The sequence below is a fragment of the Catharus ustulatus genome, chromosome 3 (genome assembly GCF_009819885.2).
Source record: "Catharus ustulatus isolate bCatUst1 chromosome 3, bCatUst1.pri.v2, whole genome shotgun sequence".
Taxonomy (NCBI): Eukaryota; Metazoa; Chordata; class Aves; order Passeriformes; family Turdidae; genus Catharus; species Catharus ustulatus.
In genome coordinates, this window is record NC_046223.1 from 12,628,417 (window position 1) to 12,649,795 (window position 21,379).

Here is a 21,379-nt window from a genome sequence, read left to right on the forward strand (position 1 = left end):
CCCACAGGCTCATCCCTCCTGGTCTTCCTCCCCCCTGCAGATCCAGAGTGGGTTTGGATGTAAAATCAGCACTTCCCTGTGGTGCAGAGCAGTGTCATGCTGGTCTGTCTGACAAGGTTTTCCATTAAAATGGCCAGCCAAGATTTATTACTGTATTAAAACTGGCAGAGCACCTGGGCAAGCATGCAGCCACCCACATGATTTTTCTTCCCAAGGGATGGAGGCTGACCTGGTTTACCAAAGTGTCAGGACCTGCACAAGGCTCTGGACTTCAGGGAGGGAAAAGGTGCTGGAGGCTGTACCAGGGGAAGCCCTGTATTTCTGAGATTTCCCCTCTGTGCATTTCCAGGCCGTGATGGCCCAGAAGAACCGGATGGTGCCCTGATTCCTTGGAATTTCCATTAGAAGGGGCTGTGCCCTATCTTCTTACCTGTTACTTCCTTCCCCCAGGTTTTGCCATTGACGTTTGTCCCCCAGGCTGCCCTCTTTCCCCGGCTGTTTCCTGAGGCTTTCTCCCCACCTTTCCTTTGCAGACACATTTGCCAGCAAAGTAGCAGCCACGCAGGACCAGTACGCGGACGCATCCATCGGGAACGTCACCGGGAGCAACGCTGTGAACGTTTTTCTGGGCATTGGGGTGGCCTGGTCCATCGCAGCCATCTACCACGCGGCGCACGGACAAGCCTTCCAAGTCTCCCCTGGCACGCTGGCCTTCTCCGTCACCCTCTTCACCATTTTTGCTTTCATCAGCGTGGGAGTGCTGCTCTACCGGCGGAGACCCGAGATCGGAGGTGAGCTGGGGGGGCCGCGGACTTCCAAGCTGCTCACATCCTCACTCTTTATCCTCCTCTGGCTCTTGTACATATTCTTCTCATCTCTGGAAGCCTACTGCCACATAAAGGGCTTCTAAAGGGACAATCAGAGATAGTAAATATGTGTATATCTATATATATCTATATAGAGTGATATATAGGTATAGATATAGATATAAAGCTGTGTATAATGAACAGAGAAAGAATAAAAGAGATTTGCCATGTTCACACACCTGCTGATGGAAAGCGGCTTTGGAGCATCCTTTGAACTAGGCAGGACCCCAAAGCCAGCAGGACCCCTCCCCAGGCAGCAGCCCCAGCCAGGAGCCATGGGCAGGGCCCTTTCTGCAACTCGACCAACAGGAGAGGCCGATGGCCACCGAGCCCCTTCCCACGCTGACTCCACCCGCCGGCCCCCGGGAAGACGGATGCGAAGGCGACCGGGGCGCGTCAGTGTGAGCAAGGCCAGAGTAGCTGGTGAGACACAGAGCTGTGGGCAAGGGAAGGAGAGGAAAGCAAGGGTTCTGATCTCCCACCGCCATCCAGCTGCCTTTGCCACTCGGGAACAGGCCCCCTGGCCCTGTTGGAGAGGAGCAAGAGACCGAACTGAAGACAAGGGGAAACTGGGAGCTTTCTAAGGATAGAACACAAACCGTTTTCGTCATTGATTTGGGGTTGGTTTTTTTTGTTTCGTTTTGGCGTGTGTACAACTAGCATTTCCCACCCACATGCCCCCCACCTCTCCCTGTCCATGCTTTTGGGGTGCACAGCCGCAGCCTCGTGTCCAGTGTCCCAAGCCGAGGCTGCACGGAGCGGCGGGAGCCTTCCTCCCACTCCTCCGCCTCCTCGGGCATGCTGTTGTGGTACTTGTAACATTTGCATGAATGAAATGAAATCTATCTGTATATAGCATCCTATAGCGGTAGTCCTTCCAGCCATGTGGGTTGAGCATGGCAGATTACAAGCGTTTTCTTTTCACTGGGTTTTATTTATTTTTAGTTAGTTTGGTTTTGCCATAGGGTTTTTGTTTGTTTGTTTCCTCTCAGCGGGGGTGGAAAGGATGGAAAGCTGTCCCCACTGACTGCTCGTGGCGTGGCTCCATGAGAAGCAATAACAGCCATGCAGTTGTAGGTTTTCAGGGCAGGAAAACCCACACCCCAGAGACTTCAGGCTCTGTCCAGCCGTGCGGATGGGGGTCTTCTGATGTGCTGAAGCGGGTGTGAAGGCCTCCCCTGCCCACAGGAGGTTGTACAGGTCCCAGGGAGTGAGTGGGGTGAGCAGTCCAAGGGGAGCAAGCGTGGCTGACTCCCAGCACCTCACACGCTTCTGCCTGTCGAGTCGGTGCCTGCCTCCAAGCCCTTGGCCCCCTGCTATTCCCTGTGTCCCCAAGGTGCAGTGACAGCCCCTGTTTCTGAGTGTTAAGCCATCAGGATCAGTCCCTAAAGCTGGTCCCTTCCCACAGCCATTTGGAGGCAGAATATTCCAACATGAGGGCTGAAGGGCCGTACGAGATCTCCCACTCCACTGAGCGTAACCGGGAAGCATCCCCCCAGGAAAAGGTCGTGTCTGCACTCTCCAAGTCCAAAATCACTGGACAGGATGAGACAGGGAGCTGTAACTCAGCATTGCCCCCCTGATGCCAGGAGTGCAGGCTGGGGTGGAGAGTGGAGCCAGGGAAATGTGCGTGTGGAGCTCCCCAGAAACGCTGGGCACTGGTGTGGAGAGATGGCTTCTGACCCAACGCCCTTTGCCAGGCTTCCTGACATTCCAGCCAGGCTAACTCCCAGCCTGCCTGTCCATGGTGAGCTCTTCCCACTCAGCTGAAAACCATGTCTGATGCTTGTACCACAACCAGCTGGCTGGGGGTATTTGTACTCATCTTGAACTGTCTGTGGAATTTTTAATTAACCTGCTGTAAGGTTTTCTCTAGGAATATAAAGTTGTGGGTTTGGGTTTTTTTTTCTTCTTGAGCCTTTTTTCACTTTTGATTTGTTTTGGGGTTTTAAATTTTTGTTTCTCATTGTTTTGGGGGAAAAATCAAACACAGGTGCAGGTTGTTCAGGTCTGTGATTACCTTTATGTACAATGATTTCATTTTCATCTGTTTGGCTTCATTTTTTTCTTTGTGTGTATTGCCCACCACTATAGGCAGTGAGTCCACTAATTGTGATGATCCTTATCAATGGTACACAATGCACAGAGAAATAAAGTTTGTAATGATTCCTGATGGATCCAGTGCTGCTCCTGCATATTCTCTATGGAAAACCCTTCTCTCCCCCTTTCCCCTTTGTACCCATGTCTCCTTGACTCATTGTTTTGCCTTCACCGTGTTCCTGCCACTGGCAGGGGCAGTGGTGCCTTGGCACAGCCGCCCCTGCCCCATCTCATGCCCTTCCTCACACTCCATCTCCATGGTGCCTCAGGCTCGGTGTGTGCTGGGGCTCACAGCCTGCTCCGCTCTCAGGGGGATGCAGGAACCCACCCAGGGACAGAGCTGCAGGCAGCCCACCCTCCTGGGGCCAGGAGCTGCTCCTGTGCTGGCTTGCCCTAGGCTTGGGGTGAGCTGTGGGTGTGCCCCCAAACCACCAAGCATCTCTTTCATCTTGTGTCTTCTCCAGAGCTGCTCCTGCTCTTGCTACAGCCTCTCAGCGTGCTGGGTTAAACAACAAGCCTGACTATGAGGGAGAATGCAGGAGATGCATTACCCTGCAGGGCAGGGTCCATGGGTGCCAAAGCAGTCCTGAGACACCCCACGAGGCTGGGCTGCTCTCAAGAGGTGCCTGCCCATGCCCCAGTCCGGATGCTGTGGGCCACTGCAGACCCATGTGCCTCGACATGGCTCAGCCAGCACTGAGGAGGAGAAAACTCTCCAAATGCCCAGGGATGTTGCTCCTCCCTGTGTTTCATCCAGCATCTGTGGAGCTGTCCCCAGATAAACCCTCCCTGCAATGCTTGGGAGGTCCAGCTCTGACAGCTGAACCCAAACACCAGCCCTGGAGATGGGCCCCAGGCAAGCTCTGCCTTCCACACTCCCCAGCAGAGAGCACGGCCAGCAATGTCCATGTGCTTTTCCCGTGTCCTTTGTGAAAACAAAGCAGCTCTTCTGACCCGGTAATTGCATCTGCTGAAAGGTGATGTTGGTGTTTTCCCCTCCTCATTTGCTTCTTCAGAATGAATTGCCTTCGCTGAAGTAATTAACAAGTCAAATGGGACTTGTGTAGCCACTCAGGTTAGCAGACAGTAAATAACTCTTCTGCTCACAGAGCTTTCCAAAGGGAATGGTGGAGCAGTGCTTGCTTAGGACAAGGCCTAAATCACAGGGTAAACACCAACCCTGTTCCTGCAGTTGCTGTCTGCCAGCTGAGTGCTTTTGGGTATTTCACCAAGGCTGTGCACAGTGTGCTGTGAGTGTTCCCAGTGGCTCACGGAGGGGTCACGGGGGAGCAGCGAGGGGCAGCAGCATTCCCAAGGGTGCCAGGCCTGCTCTTCTGCAGTCTCCTCTTCAAACCACCCTCTCCAAAGGCAGAAGAGAGATGTCCTCCCCAAGAAGACTCCATCCCTGGCTGGGAGGCAGCAGGAGGAAGCACATCCCCAGCACAATCACACTTTGTCACAGCTCAGCTCCGTGCATCCCCTGTCTCATGCCAGAACTCTCCCATCTCTTCCTTGTCCAGCCTCCCACCCTCGTCTGCACAGGGACAGCATCAAGCATCTCTGAGAAAGGCCTGGGTTTATGGATGTTGCCAGAAGCAGCAGTTCAAACCCTTGGCCTCCATCCATCTGCCTGCCCCATTTGCTCTCACCCCCTCTCATCACCCCGCCAGCCAAAGGCAAACTTTTCCATGGAAAAGGATGCAGCACATGTCCAAAGGACATTCAGAGACAGACATCCAAATAACTCCACAGGCTACTGCCAAGCACATGGGGACAAGCAGAAGGAACAGCCCTAACCATCCTGGACAAACCATACTGCCAGATCTTCAGGGCTCAGTGGGCATGGAGACAAATCCCAGCCACACCCTGAACACTGGGAAAAGGCGCAAAAAAAAGGGAAGACCCACAGATCTGCAGTGCCTCATGGCTGAACCCAGCTGAACTGCCACCAGTGCCAGGGCAGCACAGGAGCTGCTCAGTCCCCAGGTGTGAGCCCTCATCTCCAACCAAACGAGGCTCCTGCTCCTGCAGTGCCTCTGGGGCGAGGGGCAATCTCAAGACTCGTTTGTGCATCTTATCCCTGCTCCCTGAAAGGACAGAGGGAAGGGAGGCCTGGAGCCTGCTGTGGTCACGAGCCTGGCTGTGAACTCACTGCACTATTTCTGCTGCAGGCAGGGACTGGGGAACCAGAGCCCCTGTGTTATTGTTACAGCTATTTTTAAACTCTTGGGTAAGAATCATCGGCATTGGTGGCCATACACATAACTCAGGAGGAAGTTCAACTACATTCCTGGAGGGACAGAGCTGAGCATAGCCAGAAAGTGACAGAAAACTTATTGCTGGATGCTGTAATTCCAGAACAAAGCCTTGCATTATTTTCTGTAGGCTTTGGCACCCAAGCCCACCTGGAGAAACGTGTTTGCAGAGCACCTGGAACCTCTCTAGCCTCTCTGAGCATGCAGTGACCAACTACTGATGCCTGCACACATGCTCAGCACAGCTGTGGAAAAGCCTGTTTATCTTGTAAAAAATTGACTTGCACAGGAAAGCATCCAGAGGCATCCGTATTCTTGCAAAAAGCACCGAGGGACAATAAATACAGTGAGATTCCTCACCTTTTAAGGACTTGAGCCTTTCTGCTGTTGGAACTGGAGGTGCCAAGAGCCTCTTGCCAGCCAGCAGCACCCCTCACACAGAGGGAAGGGACACTGCAAGGGAAAGGGGCCTGCCTGGCGAAGTAGGAGCTGTTATCAGCTAAGGTAGACAGGAGCTTGCTGCTCCCAGCAGGACTCTTTTCCTGTGGGATGCCCCTGAGAGCATCCAAGGAGTCTCCACAGGGTCTTGCCCTCTCTCTGGAGCATCTCAAGTCCTGGCCCTGGGACCCGGTGCCCCTAGGGTGGTTCACAGCCCTCTCCTGCAGGCTCTGCACCCTCCCTTGGCTCCTTCCCCTTTCCCAAAGGGAATGCTACCTTGGGGCTGCCCTCACTACGAGTGTGGAAGGGGCACTGGGGCACCCACTGTTCCCAAAGCAGGTGCTGTGGAGCACTGCTGGAGCTGGGTGTTCCAGTGGGATGCCCAGCATTGGAGGGCAAGGGTCCCCCCCAGATGTGGAAACCTCGTTCAAGCACTGCCACAGCATGTCCCCTGCCCTGGCTGCCGCGGGCACAGGCATGCACCTCGATTTCTGCACAGGTACAGCACAGCCTCAGCTCCTCTGGCTGCCCATGGGCACCAACCCCAGACAGTGTTTTTATCTCTTTGATCCAAAACAGCCCTTGGCCTGTTGCTCTGCTCCAGGACAGCTTTCTGCCCCACCCTAGTTCAGGTGGCAATGGGAAGGACCATTAGTGACCCCACCTTATGCCCCACATTCTGCCTCAAGCCATCTCAAGGTCCCAAAATCACTGTCTAAGCCCAGGACAGTCCAGCCTGCAGCTTGCTCTGTGCTTGCCTCGCCTGTGAAGCCTCTTCAGGTTCCATCTTCTCCCAAGCTCCCTGCAGAGAAGCATTCTGTGTCCCTCTCTCCTGCTTTTCTGTGTGGGACAGATTTCCTTTCTCACTGCACTGAACGATTACACCTGTTAGCTCAGCCTTGCTGTCTGTGTCTCAAGGCAAAGATGAGCCACCCCACATGTTGGACCTGAGCCCCTGAAAACCAAGGAGCAGGCAAATTTCCACAAAAACCCCAGCACGCTGAGCCCCTCCTGTTCGTCACCCAGGCACAGTCACAGCCACAGGCTCAGCTTTTATTGTGCCACTGCCCTTCACTCATTAGTCTGTGGAAGATTTTTTTGCTGAATTTCCACCATTATCAAGTCCCACAGGTGCTCCAACTCCATTGCCTCTGTGCTTCCAAAATAAACTAATTTGTTTTAGCTGGGGGTTCAAGGCTTTACTGCCCTTGCTTGAAATGGGCAGCTTAAGTGGAGCAAGTTGCAATGGCTTGGGATGTTTATCCACACTTGGAGCTCCTAAAGCCTTGCAGCATGTGGGAGTCTGCCACAGGGCTCTCTCTCTCCCTGAACCTCCTAACCTCTTTGTTGAGGTGGGATTTATTTCTCCTCTGTTACTTCCAGCTCAGAGGAGTCTCTTGCAGAGGGGAGGATGAGACCTGCATGGAGCACAGCCTTGCTCTGCTTTCCCCATGGAAATTGCCAGATTTCTGGCAGATGAGCTTCTTTGCAGAGATACTTAGAAACACACAGAATTTCTAAGTCCCTGTGAAATTACTGTGCTGGCACAGGCAAGGTTGGATCCTGGTGGTGCAAATGTGCCCCAGAGCTTATTTGGGAACATTATTGAAAGGTTTTGCAAACCAGAAGCTTTGTGACTCCCAGGGATGTGGGGAGGTGCACAAGTGGATTTCTCCTTGTTTTGTGTAACACTGAGATGCCTCCCTTGCCTTCAGCTCCAGCCCTGGGCCCTGCCCTGGCCTCTCCTTGCAGTGGGAGCTGTAGATGAGCTGAACTTGGCTGAACTCCCCCTGTTCAAATGAGAACGAGCTCATGTCTGTTTGTGTCTTCATTCACTTGCCCCATGTTGCCTCCTTCATTTTGCGAGCTCTCGAGAAAAATGTGCCCATGCAGGGAGCCTTGCAGGAGCCCTGCTTGTCCTGCTCTTAATCAGGAAACATACACTACTTTCTGCAGCTCAAGAGAGCAAAAGATGGCAATAATACCTCTTACATTACTGTGCTAGCAAGGAGGAAAATGTTATTTATTTTTTTCCCTGACAATACTTGTGCTACTTCTTTTTTCCATGATGCATTAAGCATTAGGAGACACAGCTCTGCACTCAGTCCAGCTCTCAAGACTACCTGTTGAGGACATTGCTCAGCAATCCAGCAGTTTTATTTGTGGATGAAGGGCAGAAGGTGGTGAATTCTCCTGTAATTCCTAGCTCCTGCTGGAAGACACACAGTCATGCTGGAAAAACCCACAAACACAGGGTTTTGTAAAATGCAGCCCTTTGTATCCTGGGTCTCTGTGCCAAGAAGACCTGGCATGAGGCTGTAAAATCCAAATCATTAACTTCCTGAAGACCACTCAGCAGTGATGGGCACCTTTATCCCTCCTGCTGTCTCCAGGCTGTCTGGAGAGGTCTCTGGCTCACCACGTGTGAACGTCACCAATGACCAAACGAGAAGAGACACGGAGTAGACAGACCATGTTCTACCTCCCACCCCAAACACAAGCCCACAGGATATTCCCAGCAAGAAGCAGCCAGACTGCCAGGCAGTCCTTGGGAAGCCTCACCCATCTCAAGGGCAGCAAGTTCCCCGTGGTGCTCGGTCCCCGCTGCTCCCCACATCGCTGCCCTGAGGGAGGGGCTGCTCCCAGCTCAGCATCCTGCAGGCACAGCCAAGGAGACACCTGGGCTTGCTCATGGCACCCTCAGCCAGAAAGGCCTGCAAAGAGTGGCCATAATATTTCAAAGGAGAGACAAATGAGTTGGGAATTTAAAAAACCCTACAGCAGGGGTAATTTAGATCCATCACATTTTTTTCTGCTGTAATGAAGTGGCCCAATTATCTTGATGCTTGAGTGACCACTCCAGTTCTCAAAAGTCATTTCCGCACACTTGAGTAACTGCTCCTCCTTCTAGAGTAAAGAAACAGCTCAGAAAGAAACTCATCTTTCTTGGCAGAGATATAATTCATGTCAGCAGCTCCTCCCACTGTCCCTCTCAGGAGCAGAGGGACCCGCGGGCAGGGAGCTGCCTGCACAGCCTGTCCCAGGGCTGCTGGACACTCCCCAAGCAAGGGTCCCCTGGAACAGTGGGATGTAGGAGGGAAAGAGCTCAAAGTGGCTCTCTGGGCCTGAGAAGGGATGGGGACAGCTGGTGGCTGGATGCAACCCACAAGGGCAGGCAGGCAGCAGGCATGTGGTGAGTCTCCTCACCACGCCAGGGTGGTGGCTGGGGACAGCATCAGCAAGGCAAGTTGTCCTCTGGAATTTTGGATGTGCTCCAGAAAGAATGGCTCTCACTTTCCTGCTCCCCTCTGGCAGCCACCAATCTCTGACAGCCACCAATGTGCCCCTGCTCAGCAGCCCGAGGGGAGCTCCCCGTGGCCCCTGGAGCAGGGAGGAGGCTGTGACCACCCTTCCTGACGCACCTAAAGCCACCTGCCACAGTCATCCTGTCACCCATCACCCTGTGTGTGTCCCCCCTCACAACCACAGGCAGACCTTGTGCAAACCTTGACAGAGAGAGAGAGAGGTATCTCTGCCAGCCCAAGCAGCCCCCTGCCCCCCCCCACCAGGGGCAGGGCAGGCAGACCCCAGCTGGACAGAGCCAAATTATTCCAAAGCTGGGCTGAGAGTTTGCAGGAGAACTGGTTTGCCTGGAGACAGAAACCAGAGCATGGGTCATAAATTCAACTCCACCTTCCCTCTGCCACCTGTGCCGTGCTCGGCGCTGGGAGCTGGCACTGCCCCAGCTTGTGCCCCAAGCTGAGGGTCACCCCTGGGCTTGGCAGCTGGAGCCCCCCAGTCTCTCTGTCTCTGTCACAGTTCCTCACAAAATTCAATGGCACAATGCAGCTACACTATTTGAAAAGCCATAATACTTGTTGGTACGACTCTTTTATTACTGTCAATTTATATATATATTTGTTGATAAAAGAGGTCATCTTGGGAGACACTTCCAGTCTACTGGGAAATAATTGTCCGATGCTGTATATTCTGTACATACTGTATAAACAAAGCAAAATATGTAAATCTAAATGTTTGGTGGACTCGGCGGCACGTGCTGCAGGGGGAGGTTGGAATCAAGCAGGGCCCCTTCTTGGGCCACCATGGCTCGGGCTCAGGGGTCCCAGCAGGGTCACCATCCTGCCGGGCTCTGGGGCAGGATGTGGCCACGGTGCAAGGGTGGCTCCCTCGGTGCTTTTTCCCACACGAAGGTGGAAGGGGGCGGCTTTGGGAGCGGCTGCACTGACCTCGCTCCCGGGGCACAGCACGGGGCCGGGCACAGGATCCATCGGGAACTCTCAGCGTGCCCGGTGTCACCCACCTGCCCCCCAGCCCTCGGCCACTACCCAGCACGACATCTCCAAGCCTTAGGGGGCCGAGAGAGACGATTCCCAGTGGGAAGGCTCCGAGCATCCGGCTTCTCCAGCTCCTTCCCACGCCGATCCCAGCCGCCCTCCCTGGTGTGTTTTACAGCAGCCACGAGCTGTGACCTTCTAACCCGACACACGCTGTTAGAAAACCTGTTTCATATTTTCCGTGGTATCGATCTACAACTTTGGAAATTATTGGACACAGTCGTGGTAGCCTAAAAGTTGTGCTGAGCTCATATATTTTTATATTTGTGGTGTTTTCCTATCAATAGAGAGTAGTGAACCCTATAGCTGAAAGCGAACTATTCAAAATAAATACATGACTGCAGAAAATATTTGTAAAAATTATTTATTTGAAATATTCTGCCAAAGATAGCTCTCTAATTATCTGTAAGATGTCGTTTCTCTCTTTTTGCTCTGAATGTCATTGTGAAAAGACCTTTCTCATCATATCTTTTGAAGATTTTTTTTTTTTTGTATCTTTAAGGGCAAAGAAATATTCCAGTGATTTTTTTACTAAAGCAGTAAATAGAGTAGTAAGGAGGCACGAGACAGCTCTGCAAAAGTGATAAACAGGATCCAGTAACAACCACTCTGAAAATCCAGTTTCTCCCGTAGTTCCTCTGGCTGACAGACGGGATTTGAAGCCTGGGACAGGTGTCCAGCAGGAAGACCTTGGCTGCTGCTGCTGTGGCTGCTGTGTAGCTTACCCAAAGGAGAGAAATCTCCTGAGAATCCCATCCCCAGGCTTGCAGCATTTGGATCCCCTTGCATCCAATCTTTGCCTCTTCATTATTCATGGGCATGATTTATTTATTAGCCCTTAATAGGCCCTGTGGCACATGGGGAGCCCTCACCCAGAGATTTGTGGGGCTCCAGTCCAAAACTATTCCCTCCACGCACCTGCCAGCAGCCCTGAATCAGTGGCACAGGGAATCCTGCTGACATCCAGACCTGTCCCCTTCCTCACATGGGGACAGGGCAGGGGACACCCAGCTACCAGGGGACATGGTGCTTTAGCAAGAGGATCCATCCCTGCAGGTATCCAGCTAGAACAGGGGGAAGTACAGCCTCTTACCATGGAGAAGCTGCCTAGATTAGTCTTTTAGAAATTACTAATTTTTTTTAATTATTATTATTGTAGAGAACAAATCTTCTTTCCCTTCTTCATTTCTCCTTTTTGAAAGAACTTATCAATACTAGGGAAGGCCTTCATTATCTTCTGTGATCCCCAGGTCTGCTGCGGTGGAAATAAATCCTCAGCCACTCTGTTAGGCTCCACTACTTCAAAGAGATTTTTGGCTCAGATTTTTTTCCCTTCTGAGCAGATTCACAATTTCTTAAATGTCTTGGTTATAAAGGTCTGGAGGAATTAATTGATAAAAAAAAAGAAATAAAAGCCCTGTTCCAGCAAATGTGTTTCCACAAGCAATTCAACTTTTGACTCCCCCAAGGTCAGGCACGTGTGTAAGTGTTTTATTGGGAAGGCAGGTGGGAAAAGCAGTTTCCAAGCCATAGGGTGTGATGGGTGTGATGAGAGAACTGCTGTCCATGGGGCGTGGGTGGCACACTGCAGCCTGGGGACCACGTGCCAGGGAATCTTTGTTCCTCTGTGCAATGGGCTCTCTGAACCCGGGACTGCTCAGCTGCTGCATCACAGGGAAACGCAAGCGAGCCAGGGAAGACAATGGTGAGAAGAATTGGGTTTCTGATCACTGTGCATTTTGTTAATTAGTGAATTCAAATAGTTTTATTTTTACCAAAAACAGATTATCTTTATTCCAGTAAAGACAACTGTTGACTTGAGATATATAAAAATATATATATATATATATTATTTGAATGGTTTATATCCTGTTGCTCTAACTACATAAAATGGAAACATGTTGCAAGTTGTGTCATTTCAATATACAAAATAAATGACTTTTCCCTGCATGCTGCCTGGGTATGTCGTGATTTGAATTAAGATTTATATTTGAATTGCCTTATTCAAGAGGTTGTATGTTACCTAACTGGGGAATGACCTGGCACTGTTCATCACATTACATGTGTACTTGATGCTGTGTTATGTCAAATTCAGATGAGTCGTCTGTCATCTATGTATTTTGTGGGAGATCTTTTATCTTGTTAAAACTGTGATATGTAAACCTTCATTGCCTGAAATAGTCACAGTTGTATAAATCAGTGTCTTCAGCTGTTTTCCTAATTTTAACACAATTCCTAACACAAAATATAGATGTTTGTAAATTCTTCATTCATTTGGTCTATTTTTATGTATGAGGCTTTTTTAATCTGGCAAAGCAGTAAGATAAGGCAGTTTCCCCGGAATTTTTCAATCAAGGCTCAGCTACATTTCCATCCCTCGGCAAGAGGCAACAACCAATTTGCAGCAGAGACAATTGGCATTCGGGATGCCTGTTTATTGCTATTATCTCTCCTGGCTCGCATGGGCCATTATCACCGCAGAACGCGATGATGAATGAGGAGCCAGACGTGACTGCTCCTGCAGTGACAGCGCTCTGGGGACCCCGGGCGCGTCACGGCGCCTTCCTCGGGCCCCACACTTCTGCCGGGACACAGGCTGGGGGGGAGGGAAGGGTGGGGGTCCCTGCAGACACATCTGGCAGCAGCACTGCGACCAGGAAACAGCTCATTTTAGGGAACAGATCCCAAAACAGAAGCCCATCTCCAGCTGGCAGACGACTGGAGCATTTCTGGACATTTCTGCCCCCATGCCAAAAACCCTCAAGTAAAAGAGGGGTTGGGATCATTAAAACACTCTTGCCAGAGCCGGACACGGTCCCTGCTGGGCTGAGCGGTGCCGCACCATCCTGAGCACAGGATGCAAGGATGTCCCGGGCACACAAGGCAGGGATGTCTCAGCCTGGGGTGAGAGCCCCACCGTGCTCTCCCCACTCTTCAATCTGGACCGCAGCTGCACAGGAAACGCTGCTCGCTTTTTATGTCTAGTATCCATAAGAAACACACAGCCAGAGGAAAAAAATTCCTGGAGCAAAACAAGCTGTGGTCCCGAGTTATTGAATCTCTATCCAAGGTTTCGAGTGCTAAAAAAATTCCTATCCCATCCACAAATGTACCTTTTTTTTTCTTTTCTCCTGCCTTTAGTTTTGGCATGCTTCGAGTTTGAAGGTTGTCAAAAGGGAAAAATGCACTGGGGGGAATGGGGCAGCGCGATGCGGCACGCCGCAAATTACCCAGAGGACTGGGGGAAACAGGCAGTGGACTGGGGGAAACAGGCTTGCTAGAGGCAGGTGTGCGGTAGAAGTTCCGATTTTGGCTCCAGCCCCTCTCAGCGTGGCCCCACGAGTGTCACGGGCTCAAAGCCGCGCCCGGGTCACAGCACCCGTCGGGACCGGCGCAACTCAGCGCAGCTACGGGAGGGGGCGGGGCCGCGCTAAGCCACGCCCCTCATTTCCCATTGGCTGCTTTCGCCCCGCCCTTGACATCATTGAGTGTGGGGCCCCGCCCCTCTTGCCATTGGCTGCGGTGGGCCCCGCCCCTCTTGCCATTGGCTGGCGCACGGGCGGGTTTCCCGCGCGCGGCCCGGCGCGATGGCGGCGGAGCGGGGCTTGGAGCTGGTGCGGGAGCTGCACCGCGCCGCCGGCGGGCACCTCCCGCCTTTCCGGGTGAGCTCCGGGAAGAGCGGGATGGGTCCCAAGGCCGCCTGCTCCCACTGACTGTGCGCGCTGTTGCAGACGGAGGAGATGCGGCAGGCGCTGGAGGAGATGCGGGCACTGTACGAGCGGAACCAGGCGGATGTGTGAGTTGGGCGCCTGCTCCCCGCGCGTCCCGCAGAGCACGGGCGGTGCTGCCCGGCCCCAGCTCTCCTCCTACGCCTCTATCTCCTTCCCCTCATCCCCCAGGTCCGAAGCGAAGTCGGGACGGACGGACCTGATTTTCCTCATCCGGTTCCGGCACTGCTGCCTGCTCCGGAACCAGCGCTGCCTGCTGGCCTACCTGTGAGTGCGGCGGGGGGTGGCCGCCTCCCCTCTGCTCATCCCTGCCGGCACAGCGTCCCCAGGGACAGGGTGCTGGCACTCTCGGCCCGGGCAGGTGGCTTTTCCACGAGCAGCGAGGTAGCTGTGGGGCTGGTTCTCCTCGTGTTCATTGCTGCTGTCACCACAAAGAGAAGGCTCTGCTTCCTCCTGCTCTTTAAAAGTTTAGATTTCTGGATGTCACTGTTGCCTGGGGATGTTGCCAGCACTCACCTCAGCAGAGGTGGTGGGTTTGCTCCATTTCTTCCCCTAGGTATGACCGGTTGCTACGGATCCGAGCCCTGAGGTGGGAGTATGGCAGCGTTCTGCCCAACACCATCCAGTTCCACATGTCAGCTGAGGAAGTGAGTCAGCCTCGTTTCAAATTCTTCCCCTCTTTCCACATAATCCTCCTGATGGATTATTTAGTACAATCAAAATAGGGTAGTCCTGCCCCCACTATAAACATGAGATTTAACAAGTCTTTCTGTAAATACTCATTTGTGTGTACTCACTGTCTGTGGGTACAACCCTGCTAATGCCCACAGGTGGAGTGGTTCAATCGGTACAAAAAGTCTCTGGCTACCTACATGAGGTCAGTAGGAGGAGAGGAGGGGCTGGACCTCACACAGGACATCAAACCTCCTAAAAGCCTGTATATTGAAGTAAGTACAAGATTTCTGATTTCTATCCGTGAATAAACATTTTCCTGTCTCTTTTCGAGCATTTCATCCCTGTTCCAAGTCAGTTCATCAAGCAAAACCTTTCAGAGTTCCAAAGCTTTCACAGGTTTCTGTTTTTTACTCTGCCTGCCAACATTTTACTCCTCCTACTGAGGGCACAAAGTATGTTGAGAGATGGCATTTCTTGTCTGCAGGGAGTTTGTGGTGGGGGGGGTTAATCCAGTAAGAGGTTTTTGTACCTTTTTGCAGAAACTTAACTAACTAGATCAACTAGAAACCATGTTCCCTTGCTGAGGGCTGTTACCTGGGGGGAGTGGTTGTTTTTATCCATTGGACTCTTACAGACCTGTGTTTCCTCTTTGCAGGTGCGGTGTTTAAAAGACCATGGGGAATTTGAGATTGATGATGGCACTACCATCCTGTTGAAGAAGAACAGCCAGGTACCTGTGGCAGGAGTGTAGCCTGTTCTCTTCCTTCCCTTTCACTCCCATGACATCCCCCTGCTGATGCTGCCCTGCAGCACCTCCCAGTCCCTGCACACACAGCTCCTTGCACTGCTGTCTGCATGATCCAGAGTGCAGCTCTGCCTGCTCTGGTACTGTGAGGCACTGGATGTACAGCACAACAAACAGAGCTGCTTGTGTTCAGCAACAAATTCGAGGAGGGCTTTTCTGTGTTTCTGTGCAGCACTTTTTACCCCGCTGGAAATGCGAGCAGTTGATCAGACAAGGAGTCCTGGAGCACGTCCTGTCCTAAGTGTGCAGGACAGGAGAGACACCTCCTGCTTGGTGGCCTGCCCACGATGGGGACTGAGCTCTGGGGTGTGCAGGACTTCAGACACCTCAGTATTTCTGCACTCCTAACAGTCTTTGGTGCCTTAAAACCACAGGTCTTCATGAGCAAAGGGTGCCTGCTGGTAATATAGCAATCCTGGGAATCCAGGATAGCAGGGGGGCATTATCCAAGCCCCAGAGCTACAACCAGGGTTTGTGAATGCTTTTTTTTTTTTTTGGAGTAGTTCTTTGTTCACACTGTGCATGTGGGAGTAAGACAACAACTGTCTGGGCTCTAGAAGCCAGCAAAACTCCATGGTTGCAAAATAAACTCCTTCAGCCTCAATCTCTTGGGTTTTTAAGAGTTAATGTGATGTTCATTCAGGACTCTGATCTGACTCTCCAGCCAAACCCATCCTGACCCTGCAGCGTGATGTTATTTAAGTATCTCAGTAGAACTGCTCCTCCAAGTGTCAGACAAGGCTGCTCAAGGTTCTTTCCAGGATTAGACCTGAAGCCTTGTCCCCATCAGAGACCCATAAATGTTGTTTCCTGAGGTGCTTTGTGAATGATCATTGCAGTCTGGGTCATGGTCCTGGGTTTTTCCCAGTGTGCTTGGTCTGTGCCTCTGTTCCTCTGAAGAATCTATTATCCCAGAGCACTGGTCTGGTAAAGCCTGTGGGCTATTTGAAATAGAGGTGGGAAAGGGAGGAGAGGGTTTTAAGGATGCTGGTTAGCACAAAACCAGAACAAGGCTGAAGAGCTGCTTTCCCTGTCTGGTTTTCCTAATGGAGCTGCTCAGCTCTTGCACTGTATCTGGGAAAGCACTTGCAAAAAGCATTAGCCCTAGGTAAGACTAGAGGTTCACTTAGCCCCCATCTCAGACTGGAGCTGAAAAAGCAAACAGTTGGGGAAGAATGCAGGAACAGGATAAATGCCTGGGATATTACAGCATTGCTCTGTCCTGCTCACTGCACAGGCAACAATCTGGTTGGTTTTGGATCCTAGACTCAGGCTTTAGGAGGAGCTGTCGGGAATAAATGTTCAGCAGCAGTTGGGGAAAGTTACTGAAATACAGAGCAGACTGGGGATAGCAGGAGGTGCTGTAACATTGCAAACATTTTAATGCCACAACTCAGCTTTCCTGCTCAGAGTGAGCCAGGCATAGGGACCTGCAAGCCCTTCTGCCCTGGCTTTCAAGATGTAACTGTGGCTCCAACATCAACAATCTGCAGGGAGGGAGTATCTGCCTCACCACCAAACACTGCCAAAGAAAATCCTGTGAGATGGCTGCCCTGAGACAGACATGACATAACAGCACACTGCCACTGAGAAAGGCATCAAGGCTGCTGCTTTCAGTTGGAAAATTCAACTATCCACAGGACCAGGCTTCCCATTTGCTATTTTCTGCACAGGAAAATCCTGGCAAGACCAGAGAGGACAAGGCTGATTTCCCAACCCAGCCATACCTCCCATTCTGCACCTGACCAGCCCCAGCCAGGACCAGGGGCTACCACTGCAGATGTCCCATCACCCACTCAGAGATGCTGGTGTGATTTTTCCAATAAGCTGCTTCAGAGCTGAGGCTTGTTCCTCCAACAGCTGGTTCTTCTCCTCCATGCTCTTCTGCTTCAGCTCAGCAGCCTGCAGAGCCATTGCAAACCTCCTGTTCTCTCCACGGAGCTCTTCAATCAATAGTTTGTTCCTGGAGAGTTGGGCCTAAAGCAGGGACAGGAGGCTTCAGGTTCAGCATCCCATGCAGGGGTACCAAATGGGCAGGGACACAGCACCAGCCCTTCTGGCACTCACCTGAGCATCTCTGAGCTGAGCTGCCCTCTCTGCCAGCACAGCTTCAGCATTCCTCAGACTCTGTTCCAGCCCCTCTGCCTGCTCCACAGCTGCCTGCAGCAGCTGCTCGTGTTCCTCCTGCAGGAGGGAAGAAAGCCTGTCTTTGGGTTGTCCCAGCACTCTCCTGGACTCTAGCAATCCTGGACTGTGCATTTCCCCAAGGACTTGTTCATGGACCCTCACACTCCCTGAGGCAGAGCAGGGGGAGCTCTTCAGAGGTGCAGGATACAAAGAGCAGTGGGACAGATGTCTAGAAGAGTACAACCTTCCCTAGGTCTGCACCCAACCAGTTTTAAGACAAGGTACAGCTTTTCTGCAATGTTTAAATCAAAAATAGGCCATTGGCCTCCTCTCTCCCAGCCAAGAAAGCTCAGGGACAGACTAAGTCTCCTTGGATGCAGTCCTTGTGCCTGCTCATTATAATTCCTTAGGTTATAATTTGCCTTATCTTTGCCCAGAAGACAAACTGACAAAAACCCAGTAACTGGTTGCTCAGTGCCCTAGAGATAAATCCACCTGTTGGAGTGCAGGGTGGTGACTGGAGGATTCATGAAGAATTAAAGTTGCAGCTGAATTTGAAGGTAAGTGCATTTTCCATCTGGGTTCTTTGTATCTAGCATCTTCCACCCAAACCTCTGGTGGCTTCAATCACAGCTGCCTTCCAGGCCGCCAGGCCAGCAGTGTTGCCTTCACAGTACCCTTGACTGAGCTCCTGCAATTCCCTGCTTACCTGGGTCCTGACCAGCTGCCTGCAGGTTTGCTCAGCCTGCCGCTGGAGGCTTTCCTGGAGCTGCTGAGTCTTGCACTGTTCCTCTCTCAAGGTGTTTTGCAGCTGCTCAAACTGCTTCTTTGGCACCATTTTGTATATCTGGGCCTTGGCCTGCTGCAACTGCACAGCATGCTGGGCCTGGGCCAGGCTCAGGCTTGCTTTGGCTTCCAAAAGCTGTAACATAAAAAGGTTGACAGATGGTTACAGCTTCCAGCCAACAAGGGGACAGACCCAGGCTGTGTTTTGGGGGAGAGGAGAGGTTAGATTGCACTCTCAGCTCTCACCCCAACATGGGCACAGCAGAGCTGCAGGACCATGGAGTGGTGCTCACTGGGCAGCCTGCAAAGCAAGGGATTGAGAGCACTGAGAGCAGCAGGAAGATAAACAGAGCCACTTCGCTCAGAGATGCTCTCCTTGCTGAGTAGCAAGGAGCAGGAATTGCTGGAGGGATTCTCTGGGAGGGAATCCCAGCACCAAGAGCTGCCATGAGGGCAAGAGAGAGAGGAGGCTGCTGACCTGGATACATCCCAGGATAGCTGTGATGTAGTAAATGTCCTGTACTGCATGTCCTCTGCTTCCTGTCACCAGAAAAGGGCAAACCTGGTACTGGGAAGCAGGTCTGGTCCAACTTTGCACTAGGGCTGCCTAGGAATGGCTGGCATAGGTAAGGTGTACTTTGGAAAGCTAGTCCCCAGGGTAGAATGCAGGAGAGGGATATTAACACATTGGAAGGTTTCTCACATTGGTTTTCCTCCCTCTGTCCTGGTGATCCAGGTTACTCTGCTCTGACCACCTCATTTCCCACCCATCAACAAGCTCTGGATGGCTGCTGTCATCCCTTCCTAACCCTTATCCAATACTACCACTGCTCCAGCTCCTCTGTCAGCTGAGCCACGGGGAACCACAGCTCCAGGCACCCCTGTGTGAGCCACCTCCACTCAGCCTCCATCCCCTCTGCCCAGCCAGCCTGCACAGGACAAGGACAGGGGGATATCACAGGGACAAGCAAACATCAACCTCTCCCCAGCTGCACCTGAACTGGCTTCAGCCATATCTGAGCAGGAGGGAGAATCCTTTGTCCCCCACAAAGAGGAAGAGGACAACATTTTTTCAGACTGGGGAGGGTGTCCAGCACAGCCCCAGGCAGGACTCAGATACCAACATTACAGAGAGCATTCAGCAGCCTGCCACCCACCTTTTCCTGAGAGGCCTGGAGCTGCTGTTGGAGCAGCTCCATCTCCATCCAACATGCTGCATGCCTCTGGTGGTGCTCCAGCCTTGCAGCAATCTCTGCTCCTTGTAGCCACTCAGCCTCCAGAAGTCTATGGCTTTGCTGTTGGGCAGTGCCAGGGCCATCACTGTGACCAGCCTTGTGCTCAGAGGGTTCACAGCCCAGCTGATGCATCTTCACATCTGGCTGAGAGAGCTCCTCCTTGCCCTTCTCACTCTGGAAAAGGTGGTGGAAAAAAACCAAATCATGCACAAGAGGCTTGGGGTGAGAACACAGGCAACAAGGACTGACTGGATTAGAGACTGTGAGTGATAAAAATCTCAGGGAGAAAGAGTGAAAGTGATGAAAGTCATTAAAGACCTTCCTCTTCCGTAAGACTTTCAGTGGCCTTTGTCACACAAGTTTTCACTGCTTTACAAGTTATAAGATGATGCTGGTTCTTCAAAGCAAGACTGGGCTTGAATGTTTGAAAAAAACATTTCTGGTCTCTCTATGAACACTTGCAGTTTTTGTCCTTCTAAATCCTTCAGCCAAGAACCTGGCAGTTGGGGTTAATGGCTTCTTACCAAGGCTGTAAACTCTGCTATTTCAGCCAGCTCCTCGACCTTCTCTCTACCAACTGTCTTGGGTTGCAATACAGGATGTGACCAAATCTACCTATTCTATCACCTTCTGTTGAAACCAGGTGAGGCAGTGATCCTTATTTCCATGGGAGATATTCTGCTAATGGGCCATCCATTGAAACCAGGCGGGGCAGTGTTCTTTATCTTTTTTCACAACTCATCCTTCCTCCAGTGAGTAATTTTCTGCTAATGGCCCATTGAGTCCCACTGTGTGACTGATAAAATTACTGCATCCCATTGGAAGTTGCTCCAGCCACGGGAAGGAGCCAAGCCTTTCATACCTAGATAAAAACTGAGATTTAGGACACAAAGGTAGCCCTTTTTCCACTAGGTTCTAGAGGAAAACTGGACCTTTCCACATCATCACTGGACCCTAGGAGGAAAACTGCACCCTTTTACAGGACCATTCCTTCAACTGAACCACATCTGCAGGGGGACTGTAGCCACCATTTAATGGGACTGCTACCAACACCTGACTGACGGGGTGTCAGGTTGTACTCTGACTCTGTGTTTGTGAGTTTGTTCTTGGTAGTACTGTATTTCTATTTTTCCTAGTAAGGAACTGTTATTTCTAATTCCCATCTCTTTGCCTGAGAGCCCCTTATTTTCAAAATTATAATAATTTGGAGGGAGGGGGTTTACATTCTCCATTTCAAAGAGAGGCTCCTGCCTTTCTTAGCAGACACCTGTCCTCCAAACCAGGACACCAACTCACTCCCATTTTTCCTGCTGGGAAGAGGGACAGGATCAGCTTCAGATCAGAGACCAGCAAAACACAGCCCCCCAGAGGAGAGCCCTGTTTTGGGTAGTCCCACATCTGGTTTTGGCCTGCAACAAGAGGCAAAGCCAGGTCAAAACAGATATGGCCTGAATTGATGCAGGAGTGAGTCAAGTGCCTCTGCCCCAGCAGGTGACTCAGCCCAGCTCAGCCTGGGGACATCCAAAGTCCTGCAATGGTCTCAGAAGCCTAAAAATCAAGGGATAAGAGCAGTGGGAGGGAGAGTTTAGTAGATTGGGATCATCCACACCAGAAACCTGTATCGCCCCAGATTTATGGGTCAGTGGGTGAACCCAGTTCCTATCTAAAGCTTCCTAAGGAAGAAATCCATCTCATGTTAACTCTTCAGCAAGCTGCTCTCCAGCAGCCAGTTCAGGTCTCCTGTGCAGGGTGAGACAGCAGAGTGAGAAAACCATGAATAATCCCTGTTTATTCTGGCATTCTGTGCTGCCTCCCTGATCTTTTACAATTTGGTTTCAAATGACAGCAAGGACTAAAAAAAACTGAGAAAAAAACTTTCCCATAACTCAGGCAAAATATGTGGGGACAATCAATAGACAATAGTAGAGAAGGAGTAGGTCTCCAAGGGAAGGGAAAAAAAGGGGAATAAGCACAAAGAGCATCAGACTGAATTTATGTGGCTTCCAGCT

At 51.6% G+C, this 21,379-nt stretch overlaps 2 protein-coding genes and 1 long non-coding RNA gene across 8 annotated transcripts in view; 2 read left to right on the forward strand and 1 right to left on the reverse strand.

Annotated features, from left to right (window-relative positions):
- Positions 1-12,283, forward strand: part of SLC8A1 (solute carrier family 8 member A1) — a 112,399-nt gene extending 100,116 nt beyond the window's left edge. For all 6 annotated transcript variants that reach the window (XM_033055913.1, XM_033055907.1, XM_033055910.1 and 3 more), the window contains one exon: positions 534-12,283. In XM_033055913.1, the coding sequence (XP_032911804.1) occupies positions 534-910 (377 nt within the window). In that variant the 3' untranslated portion in view covers positions 911-12,283. The remainder of the gene's footprint in view (positions 1-533) is intronic.
- Positions 12,284-13,587: 1,304 nt separating this feature from the next.
- GINS1 (GINS complex subunit 1) lies at positions 13,588-15,826 on the forward strand. Its single transcript, XM_033056776.1, has 7 exons — positions 13,588-13,676; positions 13,746-13,810; positions 13,914-14,009; positions 14,299-14,389; positions 14,573-14,689; positions 15,073-15,147; positions 15,395-15,826. Exons 1-7 carry the CDS (start codon positions 13,602-13,604, stop codon positions 15,461-15,463), a joined length of 588 nt encoding a protein of 195 aa, XP_032912667.1. The 5' UTR covers positions 13,588-13,601; the 3' UTR covers positions 15,464-15,826.
- A 1,039-nt stretch (positions 15,827-16,865) lies between these two features.
- On the reverse strand, positions 16,866-17,329 carry LOC116994813. Its single transcript, XR_004417580.1, has 2 exons — positions 17,290-17,329; positions 16,866-17,199 (listed from the first exon to the last, which is right to left on the reverse strand). It is a non-coding gene; the product is annotated as an uncharacterized LOC116994813 (long non-coding RNA).
- Positions 17,330-21,379: the final 4,050 nt, after the last annotated feature.

What these genes read in the sequence shown, in the direction of transcription:
- GINS1 (XM_033056776.1), top strand. Translation starts at nt 13,602, where the DNA reads ATGGCGGCGGAGCGGGGCTTGGAGCTGGTGCGGGAGCTGCACCGCGCC. An exon ending in CGCTGCCTGCTGGCCTACCT is followed by an intron (nt 14,010 to 14,298) that starts GTGAGTGCGGCG and finishes TTCTTCCCCTAG; the next exon opens with GTATGACCGGTTGCTACGGA. An exon ending in TCCACATGTCAGCTGAGGAA is followed by an intron (nt 14,390 to 14,572) that starts GTGAGTCAGCCT and finishes TAATGCCCACAG; the next exon opens with GTGGAGTGGTTCAATCGGTA.